This window comes from Pseudogymnoascus destructans, assembly GCF_001641265.1.
Source record: "Pseudogymnoascus destructans isolate 20631-21 unplaced genomic scaffold scaffold_1, whole genome shotgun sequence".
NCBI lineage: Eukaryota > Fungi > Ascomycota > Leotiomycetes > Thelebolales > Thelebolaceae > Pseudogymnoascus > Pseudogymnoascus destructans.
This window is the reverse complement of record NW_020167520.1, coordinates 2,436,172-2,459,805: the sequence shown is the minus strand read 5'-3', so window position 1 is coordinate 2,459,805 and position 23,634 is coordinate 2,436,172. Positions and strand designations below refer to the sequence as shown.

The window sequence follows — 23,634 nt, the reverse complement described above, 5'->3', positions numbered from 1 at the left end:
CCCTCAAGATATACTCGCCACTGTTCAAAGGCAACGACAATAGCCAGTAGCTCCTTGTCGTGGATGTCGTAATTGAGTTCCGCGGGTGACAGTTTCCTAGAGTAGTACGCGATTGGTTTGAACTTACCGTTCTCGTCTGGTTGATTCAGACATGCTCCAATTGCGAAGTCAGAAGAGTCCGTTTCGAGGATGATCTTCTTTGCAGGGTCAAATGTAGCAAGGATAGGTGCTTCCGTGAACTTCGTCTTAAGTTCCTGGAAAGCAGCCTCTGCCTTGTCCGTCCATTTGAATTCGAGATCCTTTCTGGTAAGCTCCGTGAGTGGTTGAGCTACCTTGGAATATCCCGAGATGAATCTCCGGTAGAAGTTGGCGAAGCCTAGGAAGGCTTGCACTTCCTTGACCGTGGTCGGTGTTGGCCATTCCAACACTGCCGTTACTTTTGCTTGGTCCATCTTGATGCCGTGCGTTCCAATAATGTAACCCAAGAATTCGACTTGGTTTTTATGGAACTCGCACTTCTCTGGTTTGAGGAGTAAGCTGTACTCCTTTAGTTTCTTCAGGACGAGTTTGACATGCTTGACATGCTCCTCCTTGGTTGCTGAATACACCAGGACATCGTCTAGGTAGACAATGGTAAAGATGTCTAAGTATTCATGCAAAGCATCATTCATCAGTCATTGCATAGATGCGGGTGCGTTTGTTAGCCCAAAGGGCATGACTTGATACTCGAATAGGCCATAGCGGGTGCGGAATGCTGTTTTCCACTCTTCCCCAGCCTTGATTCGGATCAGGTTGTATGCTCCTCGCAGATCTAGCTTACTGAAGATCTTTGCTCCTTGAAATCTATCGTGTAGTTCGTTGATTAACGGCAGGGCATACCTGTCCTTGATTGTGATGTTGTTCAACGCTCGATAGTCCACACATAACCGTAGGGAGCCGTCTTTCTTTGGTACGAAAAGCACCGGACTTCCTGCTGGTGATGTGGATGGTCTGATGAATCCTTTCGCTAGGTTATCATCAATGTACTCCTTAAGTACCTTCAGCTCCTTTTCCGATAGCTGATATATTGGTCCGAACGGTGGACTCTTGTCTTTCTCCAAAGGTATCTCGTGATCCCATGGTTGGTGCTTAGGAAGCGCCTCGTTCTTAGGGCCTTCCTGGAATAATTGCTCGTATTCCTTGTACTCCACCAGTATACTCGTCGGTGAGGATGCCTGGGCTAGGTCATCGAGCTCGGAGGTTGCACATAACTCCTTCCGGCCCTGGGAGGGTTTCTCCCGTTGTCGCGTGTCCGTCCGTTGTTCACACACGCACTGGCTCATCACAACTTTCTCGTTCCACCAGTCGATCTGGGGGTTGTGTTTCTTGAGCCATGGCATACCAAGGATGCACGCATGGTTGTCCATGTGCACGATGTCAAACTGAATCGTTTCCTTGTGCCCGTGTAGCATGACCATTTCCAATGGGACCGTTTCGTGGGTCACCATTCCTTCATTAGTCGAGATGGGCTCTCCATCTACGACCATTAACGGGTATGGTTCGGTTTTCAATTGCGTCTTGAAACCTTGCGTGTCTGCTACTTTCTTTGTCATAAAGTTGCCCGTCGCTCCTGAGTCAATCATTGCTCGGAGGTGTCGCTGTTGTATCTTAGCGACCACATATAGTTGCATGCTGCCCGTCGTGGCGCATAGCTGGTCTGTACTAGGCCTCTTCATGTCGCTCGCCGGTGGCCTACCGTCGAGGACTCCTAGTTTTTTGACTCGTCCGAGGAAGGATAGTATTCATCCGTTTCCAATGGTGGTCCTTGGGGAGATCGTTTCCCTCGCTCTTCTGCTTCATCTAGCAGATGTGGGTATTTCTCGTATACCTGTTCGCTTTTGATAGGCAAGTCCCCTTCAGACTGGCTTCGCCTGAGGGCATGAACTTGCTCTGCGTCTCTGAAGTGTATCCTGGGCGAGGATCGGGGAAACAACTGATTCTGGTGTTTCTTTTTCCAGTGGAGCTTGCAGTCATCTTCGCTGCAATACTCCCAGTAGACATACGCGTGCCAGGGATGATCAGTCTCTGTTGCGTCTGTCGTTGATAGTTCCTGCTGTCCTCTCACCCATGCACTATCTTCCCTCGGAGGCGTGGAGAACGTGTCTAGTTGCTCCATGGCTCTCCTTTCGATGCGTGGAGTGGGTCTCGCATTTTCCCGTCGGAGCATATCTCTGGCTTTCTCGTCGTACTTCTTCAGGGCTCTCCTGCGGTCCTGGTAGTAAAGTTTGACGCTTTTCATATACTTCAGTTTAGCCATATGCTCGACATCCTTCTCCAGTTCTTCCGCTTCTTGGGCTTCCAACTTAGCTACGTCTTGGGATGTGCCAAGCAGCCTGCGGGTATTCGTTAGTTGGTCGTAGTATCTCCAGAGGTCATCCTTGCAGTCGTCCACCTTGCACTTTAACGGAAGTTCCTGTAACAGGTTCCCGTAGAGGTCTTTAAGCATGGGGATTCTCCTCTGGCCATTGGGCTTGTCTCGTTCGGCCCTAATCTTCGCGTGGGCGTGTTTTGCCATGCGTCTTACTACGCTCTTGCACCGTGGACTCATTGGTTCCGTAGGTGCGAGTTCATCGAAGGTCTCCTGTTCCGAGACGGTGAACGATTCCGCCTCCGACCCTTCATCTGAGCTCTCGTCTTCTGGGGTGCTTTCGCCGTTTATTCCCCAGTCCTGTTTGCTCACAAACGTTGCGTTCAACTGTCCTGTCCAGGTGGCATTGAGTTGTTTGCCGACTTTGCGTCCGCCGTTCCCTTTCTTTGGCTGTCTGCAGTCTCGGGCCATGTGGCCTGGCTTGTCGCAGTTAAAACAGAGTCGTTCCTTGAATTGTCTGTCTTTCTTAGGGTCACGGGGTCGTCCAGGTTTGAACGTGGCATCGAGTTCCATTGGGTCCGACCAACGGTTGTCTCGCGGGTGTTGATCCCGTCGTCTGCCCTCGTTTCCCCGGTAGGGGTAACTTTTCTTGGGCTTGTCATAGGTCCGACGTTCCTTCTGGAATTCGTATAGTCGATTGTCGATTCGGACCGTATGTTCGATTAGCGCTACCATGTCCGTTGGTTGTTGTTCCAAACGGGCAAGTTCCATACGTATATGGCTCTTCAGCCCACGTCGGTAGTGGCTGATGAGTGCGCTGGCGTCCCATCCTGTCTGATTGCCATATCTCTGGAATTCTGTGGAGTATGTGAGGGCGCTGCCAGTCTGCTTAAGTGCAAACAGATGGTCTTCCGCGGTCTTAATCTCATCGATGTCTCCGAACATGCGTCGGATTTCCTTACAGAATCCATTCCAGCTGCCAAACATAGTCTGCGTAGTTGTCATGCTTCCATTGGTACTTTCATATTTGAAATAGTCCTTGAGGAATGGTTCGATCCATTGCAGGGCTTCCCCCCTAAGGTAGGACGCAGTCCACAGGGCATAGCTCTCCTGGGTGGGAAACTTCTCATCATTGAAGTGCTGGTACAGTTCGACCTGTAGCAAAAACACCTCAAGTTCCTTTCAGTTGCCGGAGTAAGTGTCGGGCAACTTGACGCGTAGAGTTTCCTTGAGTTCGTTGACGGTGGGTGCGTCGGGCATCTCTTCATTCTCAGGCTTAGACCTCTGAGACGAAGTTGGCGTGGTGGGGGTTTTCCCCTTCGAACTGACGACAGACATGTTGCTTTGTGTGTAAGCCGGTACCTCGTAGAAGTGGTGCTCAAAGTGTAACGCTGACTTCTAAACGATAGAAGACACAGAGGTTCTCTTGCGTAAAGGTTTACTTATCAGAGGAGGCAGGGGATCAGACACAAAGGCTTCAAGTAACACGTTACTAGTATATAACAAATACTGTATTGAGTTGAGCACGAAGCTCCTATCTAAGGAAATACTATCTACTTATATAGTGGCGTCGTGCCTAGTGGACTCTTGGGAACTCACTTGAGTCCTCGGAGTCCTGGACTCTTAGGACTCTTCTCATCATCCTGCGAGTCCATCACGTGCCTAGTGGACTCCTGGGAACTCACTTGAGTCCTCGGAGTCCTGGACTCTTAGGACTCTTCTCATCATCCTGCGAGTCCGTCACGTGATACTTTCGGAACTACTATTCCCCGCTGCCCCTCCAGGTACCAGGGCCGGTCTCATGCGACCTCCCTCCTTCCTGTCCTGTAGTTGGCCAGCCTTCTTGTTCCGTCGTAACACTCTTGCGCCCCTTGTTGACTAAGTGATCCTCCTTGCTGTAGTCGTGTTTTCCTAGCTCTCCGGCGCTTGCTTAGTACTTCATTTGCCTGTCGTAGGTTTTGGTTCTCTCCCTTTAGCAGTGCTAATTGATGCATTATTTGCGATGCACCCTTTGTAAACTGGTCAACAGCTGCATAGATTGAGGTTGGAGAGCTATTTTGATGGCGTGAAATCCGAGTTTTAATAAATGTAGACTGTGACATAGCTTCAATTGGGTTGTTTGGTGTCTGAGAAACCCAAGGTTGAGCAGTACCTGGGCGGGAGCTTGGAGGCGTTGGTGTCCTTAACTTAAGATCAAGTGTAGATATCACTCTCTCAGGGTCAAATGGAAGAAGCCCTGCCCCTCGGAACCCGCCTCAAATGTTACTTTCCGTCATTGTAGTGTTAAATGCAGCGTGGAAGGCAGGAAAGAAGTCATCCTTTGTAATATGAGAAATATGAGCCTGCATCATATCTTCAATTTGCCGACCATAGGCCTGCTTTAACGGGCCGAAACAGCCAACATCAAGTGGCTGGAGTAGATGAGAAGAGTGAGCAGGCATACAAAGCGTAATAATGTTGTGTTCCTTGCAGTACTCCTCAAACTCATCTGAGTGGTGGCTCTCATGACCATCAAGGACTAACAAGCGATAACCACCAACACTCCGGGCCTTTGTATGCTTCTCAAAGTGCTGAATCCAATCCATGCCTCTCTCGTTTGTAGTCCAGCCATTTTCAGTAACAGAAATCACCCAATCGCTTGAAAATCCACTATTCTCATACCAAGATGTAAGGTGGTTTTTGCCTGCAACAATGATAAATGGTGGTACTGCCCAACCTTGAGAACTAACGCCTTGGATTACTGTAACCCATTCCCGATTACCAGGCTGTACCTTCTTTGCTTTTGCCCGCCCGTCTGAGCTTGTTACAACCATAGCAGTTGAGATAACGCCCATCATAAACCCAGTCTCATCAAAGTTGTAGATATCTGCTTCATCGATACCATATTTCGCAATTGTGTTACGCACAAGCTCAAACCAGCCATTAATAACTTCTGGATCTTCGCACTTAGCCCTCTGGTAGTCGTATTTGCGCTGAAAGCGTGTCTGGAGCTCTACACGCCGCTTAACAAAGTTTGAAGCCCAACGCGACCCAACGCGTGACGCGTCGCGTGTTGCAAGTAGTCGACTTGCCATATCTTCAACAACAGACAGCCGAGGAGGAAACCCTTTGGCAGCTAGGTCGAGTATATACTGAACAAGGACGGACTCCTCTAGGTTAGTTAATTTCTGTGAGTTGGCTTGGATATCGCGTCGTGAAGGTACACCTTCTAGACGATGACCTAGCTTGCGGTGGTCCACAGAATAGATCCTAGCAGCAACTCGAAGGCGTAACTTTGGGTCGCTTTGCATAGCCTGGATAGCTAGCACTAATTGGCTTTCATCGTTTTTATGGGGCATGTTTTGTTGTTGAGGAATTTAACATTTAGTTGGGGGGTTTGGTCACCGCATCATTTTGGCGCTTTCGCTTGTTTGGCGCTTTCGCTATACATGTACGTTACACGTAATATTAAATTAAGAATATTTATTACTCTATGTATGCCTGCTCATTCATCTCATAAGCTTCAACCCCTTGATGTTGGGTGTTTTCGAGCTTTAAAATGTTCGTACGGCACTGAAATTGAAAAATTGATGCATGCACATATTACCCACATTTCGAAGGAAGACTTTTTTCCTGCATTTCATGCTGCGTTTCGTGCAGCATTTACAGAGTCAAACATTCGAGGAGGATTCTGCAGAACTGGTTTAGTGCCGTACGATCCGCAGTATGTGATTTCACAGCTTGATATTCGAGTTTCTACGCCAACTCCACTGCCAACTTCATCCGATCTGCCTAGGGAGTCAAAAACGCTGCACAACGTGATCGAAACGCAATCACATACTAAATATGTGAAAGAAAAGATTGTACGACATCAAGATAGCTCGCCAACTGCGCTTTTTTCAAGTGTAGATCAATTTGCAAAAGGTGCAACACGTGCAATCCACAAACTGGTTTTGTTATGCGAAGAGAACACCGCATTGCGTAAAGCAAATGATGAACTTAGTCGACGCCGTCGTACGAAAAAACGTCAAATTCAAGACGGAGGATCACTTAGTTTACAAGATGCGCAAGATTTTCAAGCTCAAATTGATGTTTGGTTCAAAGTAGTGGTCGTACAAAGGTTGGCGGGCCACAACAACGACAATGTAAAGCGTGCGGAGAATTTGGACACAACGTACGAACGTGCAAGAATGGTAGAATTGAGCTTGATATTCTGATTCTGAATAGCTTTAATAATTTAATTAATTAATTGTTGTGTTATTTAACGTTTTGTTTGTATGCCAAGAAAAATCTGCCAACTCGCTTGTGCAGCCAACTCGCTTGTGCAGCCAACTCGCTTGTGAACTACGTTATGCGAATAATTTATATTCATAATATGAATATAGCCTAGTATTCAAGTTTATATTCGAATTGCTAACCCTAGTTGCAGGGGATGCTGCGAATGGGTATTCATGCTGATATCATCAGGTTCCATTCATCAGGCTGCTTCATATCAAAAAAAGGCAGTGGGAAACGTGAGAAGGAAGATAGATGCGCCAGCAGTTTATGCCGCTTTACTAACCCCATGCATCATATATAGCCCCTACGAATTGCATGTTTGTTAGTGGCATGTGTTGGCGCAACTAGTAGGCCACTTCAGCAGCTGCTACACTCGCGAGTGTAGCAGCTGCGATGTGGTGTAGCTATAGCCTAGAGTAGTTAGCTGCTGTATATAGCGTAATATACGATAATTGGAGGACCTGCTTGAATTGTTCACATTTTACAATGCTGGACTTTGCCATTTTGACGAGAAATGGGAGAGCTGCGGAACTGGAGTTTAGATGTAATTCTCCCCTTCCGGCCATACCCCCCACGGCGTTCCCTTTGTAACACCCCACGTGACATAGAGCCCTTTGTTCCCTCTGTAGAATACTGGCCTTTGATAAATGTTTCTACTTCAGTAAGTGCTTTGGAACTGGGCAGGTGGGGGGAGAGGTGGTGGCGGCTGGAAAAGGATATATCGCGGTACTTCCATTACCATACAACTATATATGCAAGTGGAAGTATTTGTATGTACCCTTTTGCGACCGCTGCCAAGTCTAGTATAGCAGAATGGGAACGATTCAAGCGGGTCTATAATTTGAAGCTGGAGATGTCATCGTATATAGGTGCTCCGCCTGTGATTCCGCCTATAAAAGTGATAATTATAATGCCAGGAAGCCAGAGCCAAGCCCGAGGCTGAAGCCGGAGACAGAGAACGAGGATGATATCGTTGTCGGGTCTTCTTGTCATCCTCGCAAGTATAGTAGAGGACGAAGAAGAAGAGCACTGAATATGGGCTCGGCGTCATCAGTATCATCATCGCCGTCATATTCAGCAACGCCGGCGCATCTCATTTGAGAGTTTGGACGATGTCCAAGCACGGCAACTACTACGGTAAGCACTCCTCTTCTTTGCCCCTTTTCATTTATATTAACTAATAACTATATAAATAGGTTCTCGATGAGTGAGATCCACCAACTTACTATACTCTTTCAGCTCCATAACGTGCCATGGAGCAGTAGAGTACAGCCAGCGCCATGGATGGCGCTTTGCGTTGTATGTGCTAGGCTTGCATTTCGTCATACTGACATTCGTTGCACTCAGTTTGCTATCAAACTCAAGAGCAAACTTAGAAATCTCCTCCTCAAACCTACAAGTCAACATACATATCTTGGCTTATCACATCAACAACAGAAGCAATACTACTCAACGATTGCTGCAAACTCTTCTACTACATCTGTTTATGCTACATACATCACGGCATATCATTTGGACACTCATTGAACAAGTTATTAAGAAAATCTCCTCCTTAAGGGGGTGGGCCAATACTACCACATGGCATATCTCTACCAACTAGAGGCCTAGAAACATGAACGATAGCTCTAGAAGCTTCTACAACCCTCTATGATTCATTACACGTCATCGCTCCTTAGTTACCCACAAGATTGGTTAAGTTATGACATAATTTGTCTATAGGTACTCTGACCTTGGACCTCCTTTTCACTTCCTATAGGCTAGGAACCCAAGAGATGGTTCTATGGGATTCTCTTACGTTCACTACATGATTAGCAAGCTAGTTGTGGGTCGCACTTGATTTCTAATACATTTACCAAGCCTGGTTAGTCATGGAAAGTCATGGAAAATGAGAGAACTACACTCCTTTGGCATAAATAGGATTGCCCTTTCCTTAAGAAAGGGCAAGCAGACAATACAGTAAATCGACTATCACATACTTCCACGTCTTTTCCAAGCTTCCAAGCATTCATCTTGTTACTCCTTGTTTCTGAAAAGTCAGTGAGGTGTTAACCTCTGACTTACCCCTGAGTTCCCAGACTCAACATTTGTTGCAACTTGTCTGAACCACTTCACTACATCACACACCTGATTGCTGCGTTGTGGAATAGTCTAAGCTATGACCCTTTGGCTCTGTTTTCTAAGACAGTGTGTTGTCTTAGTAAATTCATCCCTTCCTTGGGTGGCTAGATTCTCACATCTGGTGCACCCACCATTACAGGTACGTACCTCAGCAGACAGAAGGGTGTTCTCATGTGCTAGTCGCTCCGTACCCTTTGCCAATGCAATAACTGTCCCGAAGAGTGGAGTTGGCGAGCTTCCTTGGTGACGGGCAATTCGATTTCGAACGAGGGTTGTTTGTGAAAGAGCTTCAGTTGGGTTGGAAGGGGTCTGGGAGACCCAAGGGTTGGTGTTGGCAGTAGAGGGTCTAGAGGGAGTTGGAGTCCGTAACTCACGTCAAGCTTTGAAAGCACTGCTTGCGGGTCGAAAGGCACTAAGCCAGCTCCGCGGAACCCGGACTGGGCGTTTTGGGCTGTCATGGATTTCAGATATGCTGCTCTAAAGGCGAGAAAGAACTCGACCTTGGTAATGTGTTTGATATGAGCCTTAATGAAGGTCTCAATCTGCCGACCATATGCCCGCTTCAACACACTAAAGCACCCGACATCAAGTGGCTGAGTTAAATGAGACGAGTGGGGAGGTAGTCCAAGAGTTATAATGTTGTGTGCCTTGCAGTACTCTTGGAACTCGGCCGATTCATGACTCTCGTGCCCGTCTAACACCAGCATTCGATATGGACCCCTTGCACGAACAGCAGTATGTTTGTCGAAGTGTTTCAACCATTCTAGACCCGTCTCATTGTTTGTCCATCCATTGCTTGTCGGTTTAACAACCCAGTTGTGTGGAAGGCTGCCGTCTGTATACCAATTTGCAAGATGATTCTTGCCTTTAACTACCAAAAATGGAGGAATACTCCAGCCGTCACTGTTGATACAAGCAATTGCTGTAGCCCATTCCCGATTCCCTGGCTGAACTGCCTCACCTCTGCCAAGTCGATCTGCACGGGTAACAACCATTGCAGGGCAAATCACACCCATCATAAACCCAGTTTCGTCAAAGTTATAGAAGTCGCAGTCCAAAACACCATATTTTGCCCTCATATTTTCCACTAGTCGAAACCACGCGCCAATTAGTTCAGGATCTTTGCACAAGGCCCTTTGGAGGTCGTAAACGCGATTAAAATGCGTCTTTAATTCTGGACGTCGTTGTACAAATCGGTGGGCCCAGAGCTTCCCGATGCGCCTCCTTCCACGCGATTCGAGTATAAAATTTGCCATATCTTCTACACCAGCAAGCCGGGGTGCAAATCCTCTTGAATCCATATCAAGTATATTCCGAATAACCACCTCCTCTTCTAGTATAGTTAATTTCATCATTGCAGGCCGGCGTTCGTAGACAGTAGTTCGGCCGTTCATTCTGTCGCAGAGTGTAGAATGAGGTACTTCATAGAGCTTAGCAGCCTTCCGACGACTTAGATTTTTTGATGTTCGGATAGCCTCGATAGCTAGAATGATTTTTGCTTCTTGGGTAATCACTGACGTAATAAAAGGTGGAAAAAACGCGTTGTGAAGTTAGAGGGTAGGAAATTCGGGAAAAGTGTCCGAGGTACTGATATATCCGACGTACTGATAAACCACGTTATTCATTATTATATATAACTATAACGTGCATGTATAACGAAAGTGCCAAACAAGCGAAAGTGCCAAAATCATGCGGTGACCAACCCCCCCAACTAAATGTTAAATTCCTCCACAACAAAACATGCGCCATAAAAATGATGAAAGCAAATTAGTGCTAGCTATCCAAGCTATGCAAAGTGACCCAAATTTGCGCCTTCGAGTTGCAGCTAGGATCTATTCCGTAGACCACCGCAAGCTACGTCACCGTTTACAAGGTGTACCTTCACGACGCGATATCCAAGCCAACTTACGGAAATTAAGTAACCTAGAGGAATCAGTTCTTGTTCAGTATATACTTGACTTAGCTGCTAAAGGGTTCCCTCCTCAGTTGTCTATTGTTGAAGATATGGCAAATCGACTACTTGCAACACGCGACGCGCCACGCATCGGGTCACGTTGGGCTTCAAACTTTGTTAAGCGCCATGTAGAGCTCCGGACACGCTTCCAGCGAAAATACGACTACCAGAGGGCTAAGTGCGAAGATCCAGAAGTCATTCGTGGCTGGTTTGAGCTTGTATGGAACACAATTCTAAAGTATGGCATCAACAATGCAGATATCTACAACTTTGATGAGACTGGGTTTATGATGGGCGTCATCTCAAGCGCAACGGTAGTAACGAGCTCAGATGGGCGGGCAAAGGCAAAAAAGGTGCAGCCTGGCAATCGGGAATGGGTTACAGTAATCCAAGGCGTTAGTTCTCAAGGTTGGGCAGTGCCGCCATTTGTCATTGTGGCAGGTAAAAACCACCTTGCATCTTGGTATGAGAATAGTGGATTTCCAGCAGATTGGGTAATCGCTGTTACTGCAAATGGCTGGACTACAAACGAGAGAGGTATGGATTGGATTCAGCATTTTGAGAAGCACACAAAGCCCCGGAGTGTTGGTGGTTATCGCTTGTTAGTCCTTGATGGTCATGAGAGCCACCACTCAGACAAGTTTGAGGAGTACTGCAAAGAACACAACATTATTACGCTTTGTATGCCTGCTCACTCTTCCCATATACTCCAACCACTTGATGTTGGCTGTTTTGGCCCATTAAAGAGAGCTTACAGTCGGCAAATTGAAGATATGATGCGGGCTCATATTATTCACATTACTAAGGATGACTTCTTTCCTGCCTTCCACGCTGCATTTAACATTGCAATGACAGAAAGCAATATTCAGGGAGGGTTCCGAGGTGCTGGGCTTCTTCCATTTAGCCCTGAGAGTGTAATATCTACACTTGACCTTAGGTTTAAGATGCCAACACCTCCAACCTCTCGCCCAAACACCGCTCAACCATGGGTTTCTCAGACACCAAATAACCCAACTGAAGCTGTATCACAGTCTACTTTCATTAAAAACCGAATTGCGCATCATCAAAATAGCTCTCCAACCTCAATCTATGCAGCTGTTGACCAGTTTACAAAGGGTGCATCGCAAATAATGCATCAATTAGCATTGTTAAAAGCAGAGAACCAAAACCTGCGACAGGCAAATGAAGTGCTAAGCAAGCGCCGGAGAGCTAAAAAAACACGACTACAGCAAGGAGGATCACTTAGTCAACAGGTAGCACAGGAGCTACAGGACGAGAGGGACGTTGTGCAGCAAGTAGAGCAAGAAATAAGGGCAAGTAGTGGTCGGAAGCCAAGGGAAGAAACCCATGCACGTCGCTGTGGCAAGTGTGGTGAGACTGGACACAATGCGCGCACTTGTCAGATTGTAATAGACAGGTCTGAGGAAGAGGACTCCGAGTAGTTTTAATTAATTTATATTGTTGTGGTGGATTTATCGCAATTCTTATGGGGTAGTCGCGATATTTTGGCACTTTCGCTTGTTTGGCACTTTCGTTATACATGCACGTTACAATTGATAATATATCTACAACTTCATTTTCCAACGTTGGATTTTACTTATAATACTAACCTATTTAGGACCAGACTGCCAAGACCTGAGCTGCTACAGTATATCAGCTTTAGACTATATTAAGAAATAGTGGCAACAGGGGGGCGCAAGGATTATGGTTACATCATTTCCTATCTAGGCTAAAGCTGCTACGCTGCTACACTCAAATTACGATGCTGAAGTGGCCTAATGGAAAGGGACGATGCACGCATGACTCTTTCTAGCCAACAACGGTGTTTGCACAAATGAGCCCCCCGCTACCACTCAAAACTAGAAGTCAAGGCCTATGGTGATATGCAATCTTGAAAAGTTTGGGTAGACAATAAGCCATTCGGTGACGGGAGACTTACGACAGCAAGAACGTTTGTGACAGTACCATTCATCCGACAACAGGAATAGCACCGACAACAGCGTCGAGGTCAGCACCAACGACAGCAGCGATATTATTGCCAGCAGCGATATGAGAAGGTTGGTTAGTAGTTGGATAAAGTGATCGCCTCGTGTGAGAGCTATAACGGGACGACTTGAACCATTTAATTTAGGCCGCCACAGCTTGCCATTACTATTGAAGTCATCCGGGAATGGGCTTTTCTCTACCACTGCATAGTGACTCATTTGAAAAATGGGCTAATATTTGTCAAGATCGTCGATCTTCTCAGTATTACGAGTACAGTATGGACACAGACATCTAGGCACTCGTCATGTAATATTAAACCTACGTAAACCACTGGGAGCGCCATACACATATAATCCCGATACACAATCTACAAGCCCGCTCGCTCCATCACCAAACGCGCCTATTCCCCCTTTCCTCCCTTTCCATTTCCCTTTCCATTCCCCCACCCCTATGTCTCAATCCTCCCCATACTCGGAATCCCCACACTCCCCTTCCGTCTCGACTCCCCAAAATTATGCAACCTCTCCCCAATCAAATACACCTCATCCCTAATACTCATCCTCCACCCCCTAACCACCGCCGCCGCAGCCGCCAACCCCTGCACTTGCGCAAACGCTGCCGTCATAGCCGGGAAGGCGTACCTATACACCCGCGTCCTCGCCTCCTCACTCGCCCCAAACAAGCCCAGCGCGTTGAGAGTCCACGCACATGCCATCGGCGCCGCAAGGCCCACAACCGCGATGAGAGTTAAGGGCGCAATGAACGCGCGCGTCGCGAGTCGCACATCCGGATCCAGCATCCCCCTGCGCACAACCGCGCGGAGCGCAGCCGCGGGCCGCGAATCAGCATACCACAGTATAGCGCGTCGTGCGAGGTTGACAAAGAGTAGACCCAGGGTCCAGCTCTGCACGAAGCGGATGGTGTGGCGGGAACCCGGCGCGAAATAGGTGTGTAGCGGGATGAGGAGGTAGAACTCGACAAGGGCGGCGGCGAGAGTAGGGAGGAGAAAAACGAAGGCGCCGTAGGCGTAGGAGAGGCGGAGGGTGCGGATGGAGAGGGCGAGGAGTTTGCGGAGGATGGCAGTGGGGGCGCGGGCGTTGGCTACTGCTGCGGTGTGCAGGGCCTCGGCACCGGGGCGGAGATTGATGAGGCAGTAGACGAGGCTGCCGAGGATGTTGATGCCCATTGAGAAGGCGTAGATGTCGTTTTTCTTGACTTTGAAGGGGAGGATCGTGTTGAATACCCAGCGCCCGAAGACGAGGGGGATTAGAGTGAGCGAGCAGCCGGTGATGGCGGCGAAGAGCCAGAGGAGTAAGATGAAGCCTGCGATGCGGGTACGGAACCACGGCGGTGCGTAGACCATCTTGAACAGTTTCGACTTTGTCCCGTGCAGACCCTCCTCGGGATCGGGCTCGCCGTCAATCCGCTGGTTCTTCTCATTAACCTCCAGGAAAGCGTTCCTGGATTTGGGGATGCGGACCATGTCCGAGTCTGGAGTTCTCACATAGCGCCCATTCTTAACAAAGGGAATTTCGGGATGCGGCTTGCCGTCCTTGAAGAGGTCATCGCCCCGTATTCGCTTCCATGAGTAACTCCATTGAGGGAAATAGCCCTCCTCATCATTCATCCTCTCGTCAAGGAGGAACCACGTAAGCCGTAAAATTCGTGCGCATCGTCTGAACCACCATGAATAAATAGCCTGGACGGCATCGGACGGCTTGAAGTATTTGACCGCCACAGGCACCAAAAAGTTATAAAACAAAAGGTCAACCGGAAACTCTAGTACCGGATCATTCGAGGACCAGGTGATGGGGAAAACTCCGACGAATGCAAAGGAAAGGCCCCACACAACACCGCCAAGGCAAATCATAACCAGAGCGCCGTAAACTGTAGCGCTGAATGTAATTTTTCTAAGTTGCGTGCCCACGTTCCGCTCAAGTACATCCCGGACAGGATGAAATGTGGGGTCGTCAGGGTCGCGAATGAAGTACAGTACCCCGGATCGCAGTATCTTGCGACACATGGACACAAAGAGGGCGAAATGGAACATGTAGCACGTTCCCACGAACCAGTGGACGAAGACCGATGTGAGCGGCGATGTGATGGCAAACATCGCCCTCGAAGCAACCGTGGCATTCTCAAACAGCGGCAACATTGCCGCGTCCAATAGCACGCCGCAGTAGAGCGGGAAAACAAGCATCTCGATGCTAATGATCAGGATAACCTTCATGACTCCACCAGCCTGGTTCAAGACGTCTATAATCGTAGACTCCCAGTCCTTGCCGGTTTGGGATGACGAAAACGGCGAGCCTTTTCTGATATAGGCAGCTCCGAGAAAAATGAACGCCGCGTATCCGGCTATAATTGCGTAAGCTCGATCAGTGCCATCCCAATATGATAGTGCAAGATCAATGGGCTCTGCTCGACGGTGAGCATTGAGTCTGATAACCCATGTTTCCGATTTGGCCAACATCGATGGAAGTGCAGATAGATAGGCCATAATCGACTGACCGACTGCCGCTGCAGCTTCTCTGAGATGCGAAGTATCAAAGGCGGGTAAAGCTTCAGACCCCGTACTTGAAATTACGGCCTGGGCAAGACTGGAGCCTGTGATGAACCCTAGGACTTTCGAGAAAAGCGATTGAATCTGAATTAATGATTCGTGGGATGCGGCTGAGAACGCGGGAATCTCAGAGTCGGGGATTTGCGCCATCGCACCGATGAACCCTCCCGTGACGCGCTCGCCCGCAGAATAGGCAAATTTTAAGCTGTTCAAGGCCATATTCGCTGTATCGCTTGTCGATAAAAGTAATTTGTTGGGCTTGATGGCGAAAGAAGACATCACGATGGAAAAGATTCGGATGAGAGCGTAGGATATGTAGCCGATTAAGACCAGTGTCAGGTCTTGTATCACCGCAGCAGCCTTGAAGACGAGTTTAAGCGGCAACTTTATGGTAGAAATCGGATTAGCGGTCAACAGCAGCGTCAATTTGCCAACATTATATGGAAGCCAAACACCGAGAGCGACCGTTAACGATATGAGGACAGCCCCAAAGAGTGCATTTTGGATCAAGCTCGTGAGAGGTCCATGCATCCCAATAAGGTCCATTATCCCATCAAAGTCCTCGGCATCATCTAGTTCATTTGGAGCATTCGGATCGAGCTCATCAGCTTGGTTGTCCATGACAGCCGCAACTAGATCACGCGGGTCGTCGAGATTTGGTGCTCCAATGTCAATCGCATGGTCTAAAGCGTCGCGGCGATTGCGGGGAACAAAAGGCTCCTCTGCGTCGATATCATCAACAACATGTTCATCGTCGCCTTCAACTTCATATGCCGCGCCATCCACATCTCCCCAGAGCCAGTCAGTTAGGTGGCCGATAATACCTTCTGGTGGATTTCGTGGTTGCCGATTACCAGGACCCGGAGGGGGTGGCGGGTTCTCCAAAGGTGGCACATTATCTCCCTGGGGGGTAGCTGCACCTGATCCATCCAGAGGGGTTGTGGGTTTATCAGGTTGCCCCCTGTCACCAGTACTTTGGCGGTCACTTCCTTCAGCATCATCTACCCCACCAACCAAGTCATCTTGCATTGTAGAATGGCGATCCTGTTCAGAAGCATGAACCTCTAGTGACTCATTGCCTGCTCCAAGCCCATTAGTATTAGTGCTTCTGTCGGTGAAAGATCCTTGGGGTTGGTCTCCAGAGTCCGTATTCGTATGTTGCTCTTCATTATCTGGTAGACCATCGAAATCCCAGTAGTCGCGCGCAAGCGCCGAAGGAAGCTTTTGTGCGCTATCAGAAGCTGAACCAGGCCTGAAATGGGTAGCAGTGTCATCGGCAGCACCAGCCTTGGAAGATGCTGCTGACGATGGCGTAATTTTTGGCGGCATAAACTCAGGATGCTCGGCCAAATATTTATCTTTTGCCTTTCTGGAAGGGAAAACTTTCCGCATTTGAGTAAGGTGCAGTTCGTAGAAAGCAAACACTTCTTCAGTCCTAGTTTTGAACGTTACGTCGTCCTCGATGATGTTGAGGAGGTCTTCAATGTCCATTTCCAGGAATATATCCGCCACCTTTTCTGCTCTCTCTACACGCATCCTCCTCGCCTTTCGAAGGACCAACTCTCTAAGTAGCTGGTCTTTTCCTTTCTCATTAGTCAAGATCGGGTCATTACCCTCTTCCATCAGAAATCCGTTGTACACGATGAGGGCCTCATCCATCTTTGCATAAAGAGCATCATCATCATCCACAAGGTCAAGTAGCTCGGGCGTTTCCAGCTCAAGAAGCATTCCCGTCACCTTGCCCGCCAGTTCCGGAACTAAGACACTAAGTTTGTGATAAAGGATATCTCCAATGTGAAGTTCCTGCTGTGTCGGGTCCATAGTTAACAGATGCGATTTTTCTGGTCGGGACTTGGGGCCGTCCATTTTGCGGGAACTTTCGCCCAGGTCTTCGTCATTCTTTGGCTCTGGGCTTTTGCTCGGAATTCTCCCAATCTGACGGCTCCCAACAACCCCAGATTCCGCATCTCCTTGCCGCAACGCTTCCAACGCGTTTTTCCAGTACTTTAAGCGCTCACCCAGTCCCTCCTCCTCCATAAGTCTAAGGATTTGGTCGGCATCGCCATCGGCACGACGCCACAGAGCAATGAACTCTGTGGCATCAATCTGGTCAATTGAGGTAGGGAGTTCAGCTAAAAGTGCTTCATCGGCCTCGTCTCCTTCGTCGTCTGAAGCTCGGGCTTCGTGCCGTTCGAGGTTGCGTGCTGCTGCCAAGGAATCTTCGCGGTTGGCATTATTCTCGTCAAACCCACCCATTCTTCTTCGGGCCCGAGCAGGAACTGGTTCACCCCTGTCTTCAGCTCTTCGATCTATGACGTCCTGTATTGCCTCAAAGTCGTGGATTATTCGATCGATCGCAGCAACGTCTCCACGGTCGGCATGGCGCAAATTTTCTATGGGGTCCTGTGGAAGTTGCTCCCGAGCGTCGGGATTGGCAAATTCAGCATTGAATCCTGCTCCTATATTGATACCAGGCTGCTGTTGTACAACCCATTCCCTAATTAGGAATATGAGGATGAAGCATACAACGACAACTACCGTTATTATTTGTCCCTCTAAGCACGTCACTACGACCCTGTTGATCCAATTGTTACGCGTAAGGTTATTGAGGAAGTAGACGTCGCTCAGGAGAGAAGGATGTTTGATAACGATCGTTTGGTTGAAAACAGGGTATGGCTCCAGTAGCATGGCACCTGTTGTTCTGTTGGAAATATTACTCGGTAGGCCATACTCGCGAAGACCCATAGTGCTATAAATGGAGTTAAAAATTCCCGTAATGGACGGTTCAGGCAAACTCATGTTGTACCTGTGGGACACCACGAGCTCGTAGAGTTTTGTCAAGGCCTCCCACATTATTGGCGTCGTTGTCGGATATGCCAGGAGAGGATTGGCTGGTGATGTTCCGTTCGCAGCCAGGCTTGCTAGCTTCTCATTCACCGCAAGTGCTTCCGACGAGTTTCGCAGTTGTTCGGGGATATTACGGCTGAATTGATAGTGCTTGAAAGACCATCCTCCGTCCGCAAACCAGAACAAAATGCCCCATATATGTCTCATCATCCAAGGGAGGCCAACGAGCCAGACGACCGTGACGAGGCACATTCTCAACCATGTTGCGATATTCTTCAGGATATGAACTGCGAGATGTTTTATAAAGACAGGTAGAGGCAACGTTCGTGGCATATTCGGGGCGTATAGCTTCGTAAATCGGAATGGTGTCTTGCACAGCTCACAGTGCTTCTTTTGCGAATGTCCCAACCATTCCATAAGACAATCTTGGTGGACGAACTTTATGCTGCCGCTGCATTTGCAAGGATAGAATAGAGGCTCTTGCGCTGTTGCTTCCCCTCTGCATATCCTGCATGTGTCTTGATCTCCGGTACCGTCATCCCCATCTACATTCGTGGCATACTCGGGGTCGTTCATGACGTCTGGGTTGCGGGTTTCATCGCCTTTGGCCGTTCCGACGTTCATATTCGTATCCATCTTCTAGATAGGGGAGGGTGCTGTCAAAATGTCGAGGTTTCAGGCAGAGCCCTTCAGTGAATGCTATCGTGGCATTTGAAGGTGCAAGTGGCGCGACAGGGATGCGTCGGTCAGGCTCTAGCTTTGTTTTTTGACGACTCTTTATCTTTATAAAAGGCGATCGTTGTGAGTGATTGGAATGGAGGGACACAATTACGAACCATATGGGCCGAGATGTGAGATGGGATTAAGTAAATCCGGTGCATGGTCACGTGGTATGGGTCAATGACGAAACGTTCCAAGGGGGAAGTTGATCGTTTGAGCAAAATATATGGATTACTTTTCACTCTAAACTTATTAGCAGAAACTACAATGAGCCAAAAGACACGTATTTTATTTGCCGGATAATGTGCGTTGCAATCAACAGATTCGTAGAGAGGATACTCAGTCTCATCTGGGTTTCAGATTCCAGAAGTTATACAGTTTCACTTGTCTTGCTATAAACCTCTCATCTTCAGGCTGAGGTAAAGACATAATCGCAGTAATTATTGATATAGTGGTTTTGTCGATTTCAGACCTTATAAATATTTATATTTTATAAATGCTGATGGTCTTGTGCCATTTGAATTGGTGGCTGGCTGTCTGAGACGGAAGGTTGTCGGGCCGCCGTCGTCTATATGACGTCCAGCATCCTAACTTGCTTCAGCTCCCCTTTTAGTACTAGCGTCAGTTCCCAACCTTCCGTCTGATTTCGAAGAACAGGAACTTAGCCTGTCGACTCTATTAAGTCTCAGCGCATCCTTTGACACGCTTCTGGACCATCTTCTTCAATGCCATTTGTTGCTGCTGCCAGCCAGCGCTCATAAACACACATATTCAACTACGTTCCATCTTCGACTATCAACTTCAGACCGTGGCCTGCTAAACTTTCACGAATAGAGGGAAGTCTGCTGGTCGAGATGGCAGGGGAAACCAAGGGAAAGGCCCTGGAGAACTTCAAAGGGGTTAATGGACACTCTGCGACTCCACGGGCGCGAAGGGCAAAGCCACGGAAAAGTTTCTTCATGTGGCTCTTCAGCACTAGCACATGGCAAGTATTGCCCAGCCTCGGCCTCAGCTCGACTAACAGGACAAGGCTTCTCACCTGGTATTCCATCATCACAGTGATATTCCAATGCCCGGAATCAGTCGATCTCATTACCGACGCGTCTCCTCGTATTTGCAAGCCATACTTCCAAGTCAAATCGACTCTCGCCCCGTACGCTACGCCCTACTATAACACGTATGCGGCGCCATACGTCGACACCGCAAGGCCATATTATAATGTTCTGGACAAGAATGTGTTTACGCCAACTGTCTTCTATGGAAAGAAATACGGTGCACCCCGCGTGGCTCAAGCGCAGGCGATTGGAAAGGAGCAATGGGAGAAGCAAATCCAACCGCAAGTCATCAAGCTTAACAAGCTCGCCCAAGAGCAATATGATAAGACCTTAGCACCGCATGTTCAGAAGGCGGCTGCTGCTACTGTTCCGTATGCAAAGTTCGCGAAGGAGAATGCATTACAGACGTACTACGCTTCCATCTTACCTGCCTATGCGGCCATTGAGCCATACGGCCAACAGGCATACGAAATCGGCAAAGCCTTCACTGTTAATACAGGTATTCCTTATGCGCAGTGGGCCTGGGCATGCGGGATGGCTTTCCTCGACCGCACCATCTGGCCAAAGGCCAGAATTTTGTACGGTGAGAACGTTGAGCCACAACTTATCCGAATTGGCGAGCGTCTCGGCAGGTATCGCGATGGAAAAAAGCTGCAATCTATCGTTGACGAGGTAGATACCACTACTTCCTCTGCTTCAACCACCGCCTCCACCGAACCATTTACTACTGAGTCGGTAGTCGTCTCTAGCGTGTCATCCGAGACTTCTACTTCTGCTACAACGCAGGAGGAAGCGTCTCCTACTCTTCTTACGGAGGAGGAGCAGCGAGCCAATGCCCAAAAGGTAGTCGAGGAGGACCTAAAGACGTGGCAAGAAAAATTTGCAAAGGCAGCAGATCAAGGATCAGATGAGCTAGAGGCAAGAATCACAGAAATTATCGACCGAGCGGTAAATACCCAAGCCCAGGGAATGGGAGAGGCTCACTTGGTGCAACTCGAAGAAACCGTCAAGTCGCAAATACAGTCCTTAAAGATGGCTATCGTGGCGATTGTCAGATTGCATGGCGAAGAAGAACACCTTAACGGTGCCATCCGCAAGGCTGGGCTGGCAATTCGCGACAAGGCCCAAGCAGTCCGAGAGTGGCGTCATTCTTTCGACCAGGAAACCAATAACCTCGTATCCAAGGCGTCTGTAGATACCTTCCAAATCATCGATCATATTCGCGACCTCGGACTTCAAGAGATAGGTATGCGCTGGGCTTGGACTGATGGCGTCACGCACAAAGACTGGGCCAAGTATCACGCTCTGAAGAACAAGTTTGACGAGTGGCGACATGATGTGGAGGAAGTAGTCACTGCCCACCCAGGCCTGGAGGCTGCTCGAGCTGCATCGGAAGACATCGAAAGCAGGGCTATGGCCATTGCTGAAGATTCTGCCACGGAACTTTCACGACTAAAGGAAACCGGCAGGTGGAAGCTAGCTATGGGCGATGCGTCGGATGATTTCAGCACCCATGTTTTACCCCCAGCGGCAGCGGCAGCCGCGCAAAAAGTCGTCGAGAAGGTCCATGAGGCAGGCGAAGTTATTGTCGGCTCTGCCGAAACCTCATCAGATTCACCCCTTGAGGCCGCCAGCTCCACTCTTGCGGACGCGGGATCTTCGATAGCTGCGAGCGCATCGTCTGTGGCTGAGAATGTCAAGTCATATGCCTCGGAAGTGAGTGAAAGTGTCACCAGCGCCGCATCCTCAGTTTCCGATAGTGTTGCTGGTTCGTCGCAGGGATCCGCCGAGAGCTTTGTGTCGGCAGCTCAGGCTTCCGTTGAAAGCGTTGTATCAGTCGCTCAGGCATCTGCTAGTAGCCTGGCTGACAAGGCATCGAGCGCAGTCGTCGGAACCTCGCAAGGAACCGTGGAGAGCGTGAGCTCCGTTGTCAGCGAGAGTGCGAGCAGTATTCTGGACCAGGCGTCGAGCGCAGTCATTGCGACTTCGCAAGGATCCGTAGAGAAGGCGACCTCTATTGTCGGCGAGAGCGCGAGCAGTCTTCTGGAGAAGGCATCTGCGTCCGCGGAGGAGGTTCTCGAGACCGTATCTTCATCTGCCGAGGAAGTTCTTGACACCTTATCATCCGTTGTCTCATCAGCAACCAGTGTTGTCAAGAGCGCGGTCCCGAACGCTTCGAGTGTATCTGATGAGCAGGATACCTACTCTGAGAAAATCCAAAGCATGGCTGGTGAGGCTGGAGAGCGCCTCGCGGATGTTACAAAGACCATGAGCGAGGCATTGTTGCAACAGTCCACCAAGGGAAACGTCGAAAGTGCAACTAGCGTAGCTACTGAGCAGTACTCGAGCGTTCTGGCCGCAGCGTGTGCCGCCGTGCACGGAAAGGAGAAGGGTTCTGCCGAAAACATGGCCAGCGAGAAATATGACGAAGCCTCCTCGGCGTAAGTCAGCCCCAAGTTCGATGTCCGATTGTTACTAACAATATACAGTGCCAGTTCTGCCGTTAAGGGCACCCCAACGCCAATTGAATCTGCCATCGCCCAGGCTAGCGCCGCATACGACGCCCTGACGAGCCAGGCGGAGCAGCGCCTCACCCGCGCATCCGCTGTTGTCTCGGGAATGATTAAGAGAACGCCGAAGCCCATCCACGAGAAGATGTTCTCCTCCGTCCAGGCCGCCTATTCCGACTCTCTCGCGGCGGCAAGCGAGCGTCTTGAATCCGTCATCACTGCCGCATCCGCAGCTGCGGCATCGGCTACCGAGCGCGCTGAGGATTTCGCGAGCAGCGTCAGCAGTGCAGTTTCGTCCAGCGAGACGAACGTGAAGGATGAGCTGTAAAAAGAGTGTATGGAGGGTTACTTGTTTTAAAAATGGGCATGGAGCAATAATGATAGTCGATGATTTTTGGTTTATTTTGGAAGCGCTCCTTGGACTTTGTACACGATATCCTGGTTGTACTGTATGTACTTATAAAGCTGACGGTGGTTAGTTAGCCTGTGTAGCTGGTGGGAGCTTGAGTGTTATTAGTATATTTTACATAAGTTAGTTATGTTTTGTTTATAGTTATAAAATTGAGTCTCAAGTGATCGAACACTTCTTGTGAGAGCTACCAACCAATACCACTTAAACTTTCCAAGGTGTCTGTTTAACAAAGAAACTACCCCTTATTTTTGACAGATACTTGCCATAGACTGACTTGTCCATAACTTTGGAACTTTATTGTGGACTTAAAGACGTTGGCATATACTCAGCAATGGAGACGCTGCATACTAACCGCATTTGAAGAAGTTTATCCGTTACAATTATAGTAGATCCAACTCCAATCCAACGTCAGCATAGAATTAATTTGCGGAACAGATAATCAAACGTTTGATAGACCAATATGAAGGATGGCCTCTATTTTTCTTTGTTGCTTCCGTCTATGTGACTACGGCGCTCCTATAGGAGCATAAACAATGAGAACTTGGGATAGATCTCACCCTGGACTGGATTCAGTCGCACATCTTGAATACTACGCCTATGTAAACCGGTGGCATTAACTCCATGGAATTCACCAAGTGGTGATTGCTAGAGAGATTCGGTATATCTCGTAGGCGAACTGATTCTACTGATTCTCGCGTTCAATAGCTTCCGATTCTGCCCTGATTCCACACGCAGGAGGAGCGACGTCTATAAAATAGCCAACTTTTCCTTCCTCCCCTCTCCTTCTTCCACCATCGACACACTACACTCTACTCTTCTTTCAACATCTTCCTCCACGCAAACCCAGCACCAACTCCCCCCCCAA

The 23,634-nt window shown here is 48.7% G+C and overlaps 2 protein-coding genes across 2 annotated transcripts; one reads left to right on the top strand and one right to left on the bottom strand.

The window, feature by feature from the left end:
* Nucleotides 1–12,909: 12,909 nt before the first annotated feature.
* VC83_00650 (uncharacterized protein) lies at nt 12,910–18,892 on the bottom strand. Its single transcript, XM_024464337.1, has one exon. The coding sequence runs from the start codon at nt 18,706–18,708 to the stop codon at nt 13,111–13,113; it is 5,598 nt and encodes a 1,865-aa protein (XP_024328422.1). The 5' UTR covers nt 18,709–18,892; the 3' UTR covers nt 12,910–13,110.
* Nucleotides 18,893–19,416: 524 nt separating this feature from the next.
* Nucleotides 19,417–22,949, top strand: VC83_00649 (uncharacterized protein). Its single transcript, XM_024464336.1, has 3 exons — nt 19,417–19,777; nt 19,823–22,288; nt 22,337–22,949. Exons 1-3 carry the CDS (start codon nt 19,647–19,649, stop codon nt 22,683–22,685), a joined length of 2,946 nt encoding a protein of 981 aa, XP_024328740.1. The 5' UTR covers nt 19,417–19,646; the 3' UTR covers nt 22,686–22,949.
* Nucleotides 22,950–23,634: the final 685 nt, after the last annotated feature.

Bases quoted from the DNA above. Each gene is read 5' to 3' on its own strand.
- VC83_00650 (XM_024464337.1), bottom strand. From the start codon at position 18,708: ATGGATACGAATATGAACGTCGGAACGGCCAAAGGCGATGAAACCCGC.
- VC83_00649 (XM_024464336.1), top strand. From the start codon at position 19,647: ATGGCAGGGGAAACCAAGGGAAAGGCCCTGGAGAACTTCAAAGGGGTT. The intron at 19,778-19,822 runs GCAAGTATTGCC...TAACAGGACAAG, and splicing joins CTCTTCAGCACTAGCACATG to GCTTCTCACCTGGTATTCCA. The intron at 22,289-22,336 runs GTAAGTCAGCCC...AACAATATACAG, and splicing joins TATGACGAAGCCTCCTCGGC to TGCCAGTTCTGCCGTTAAGG.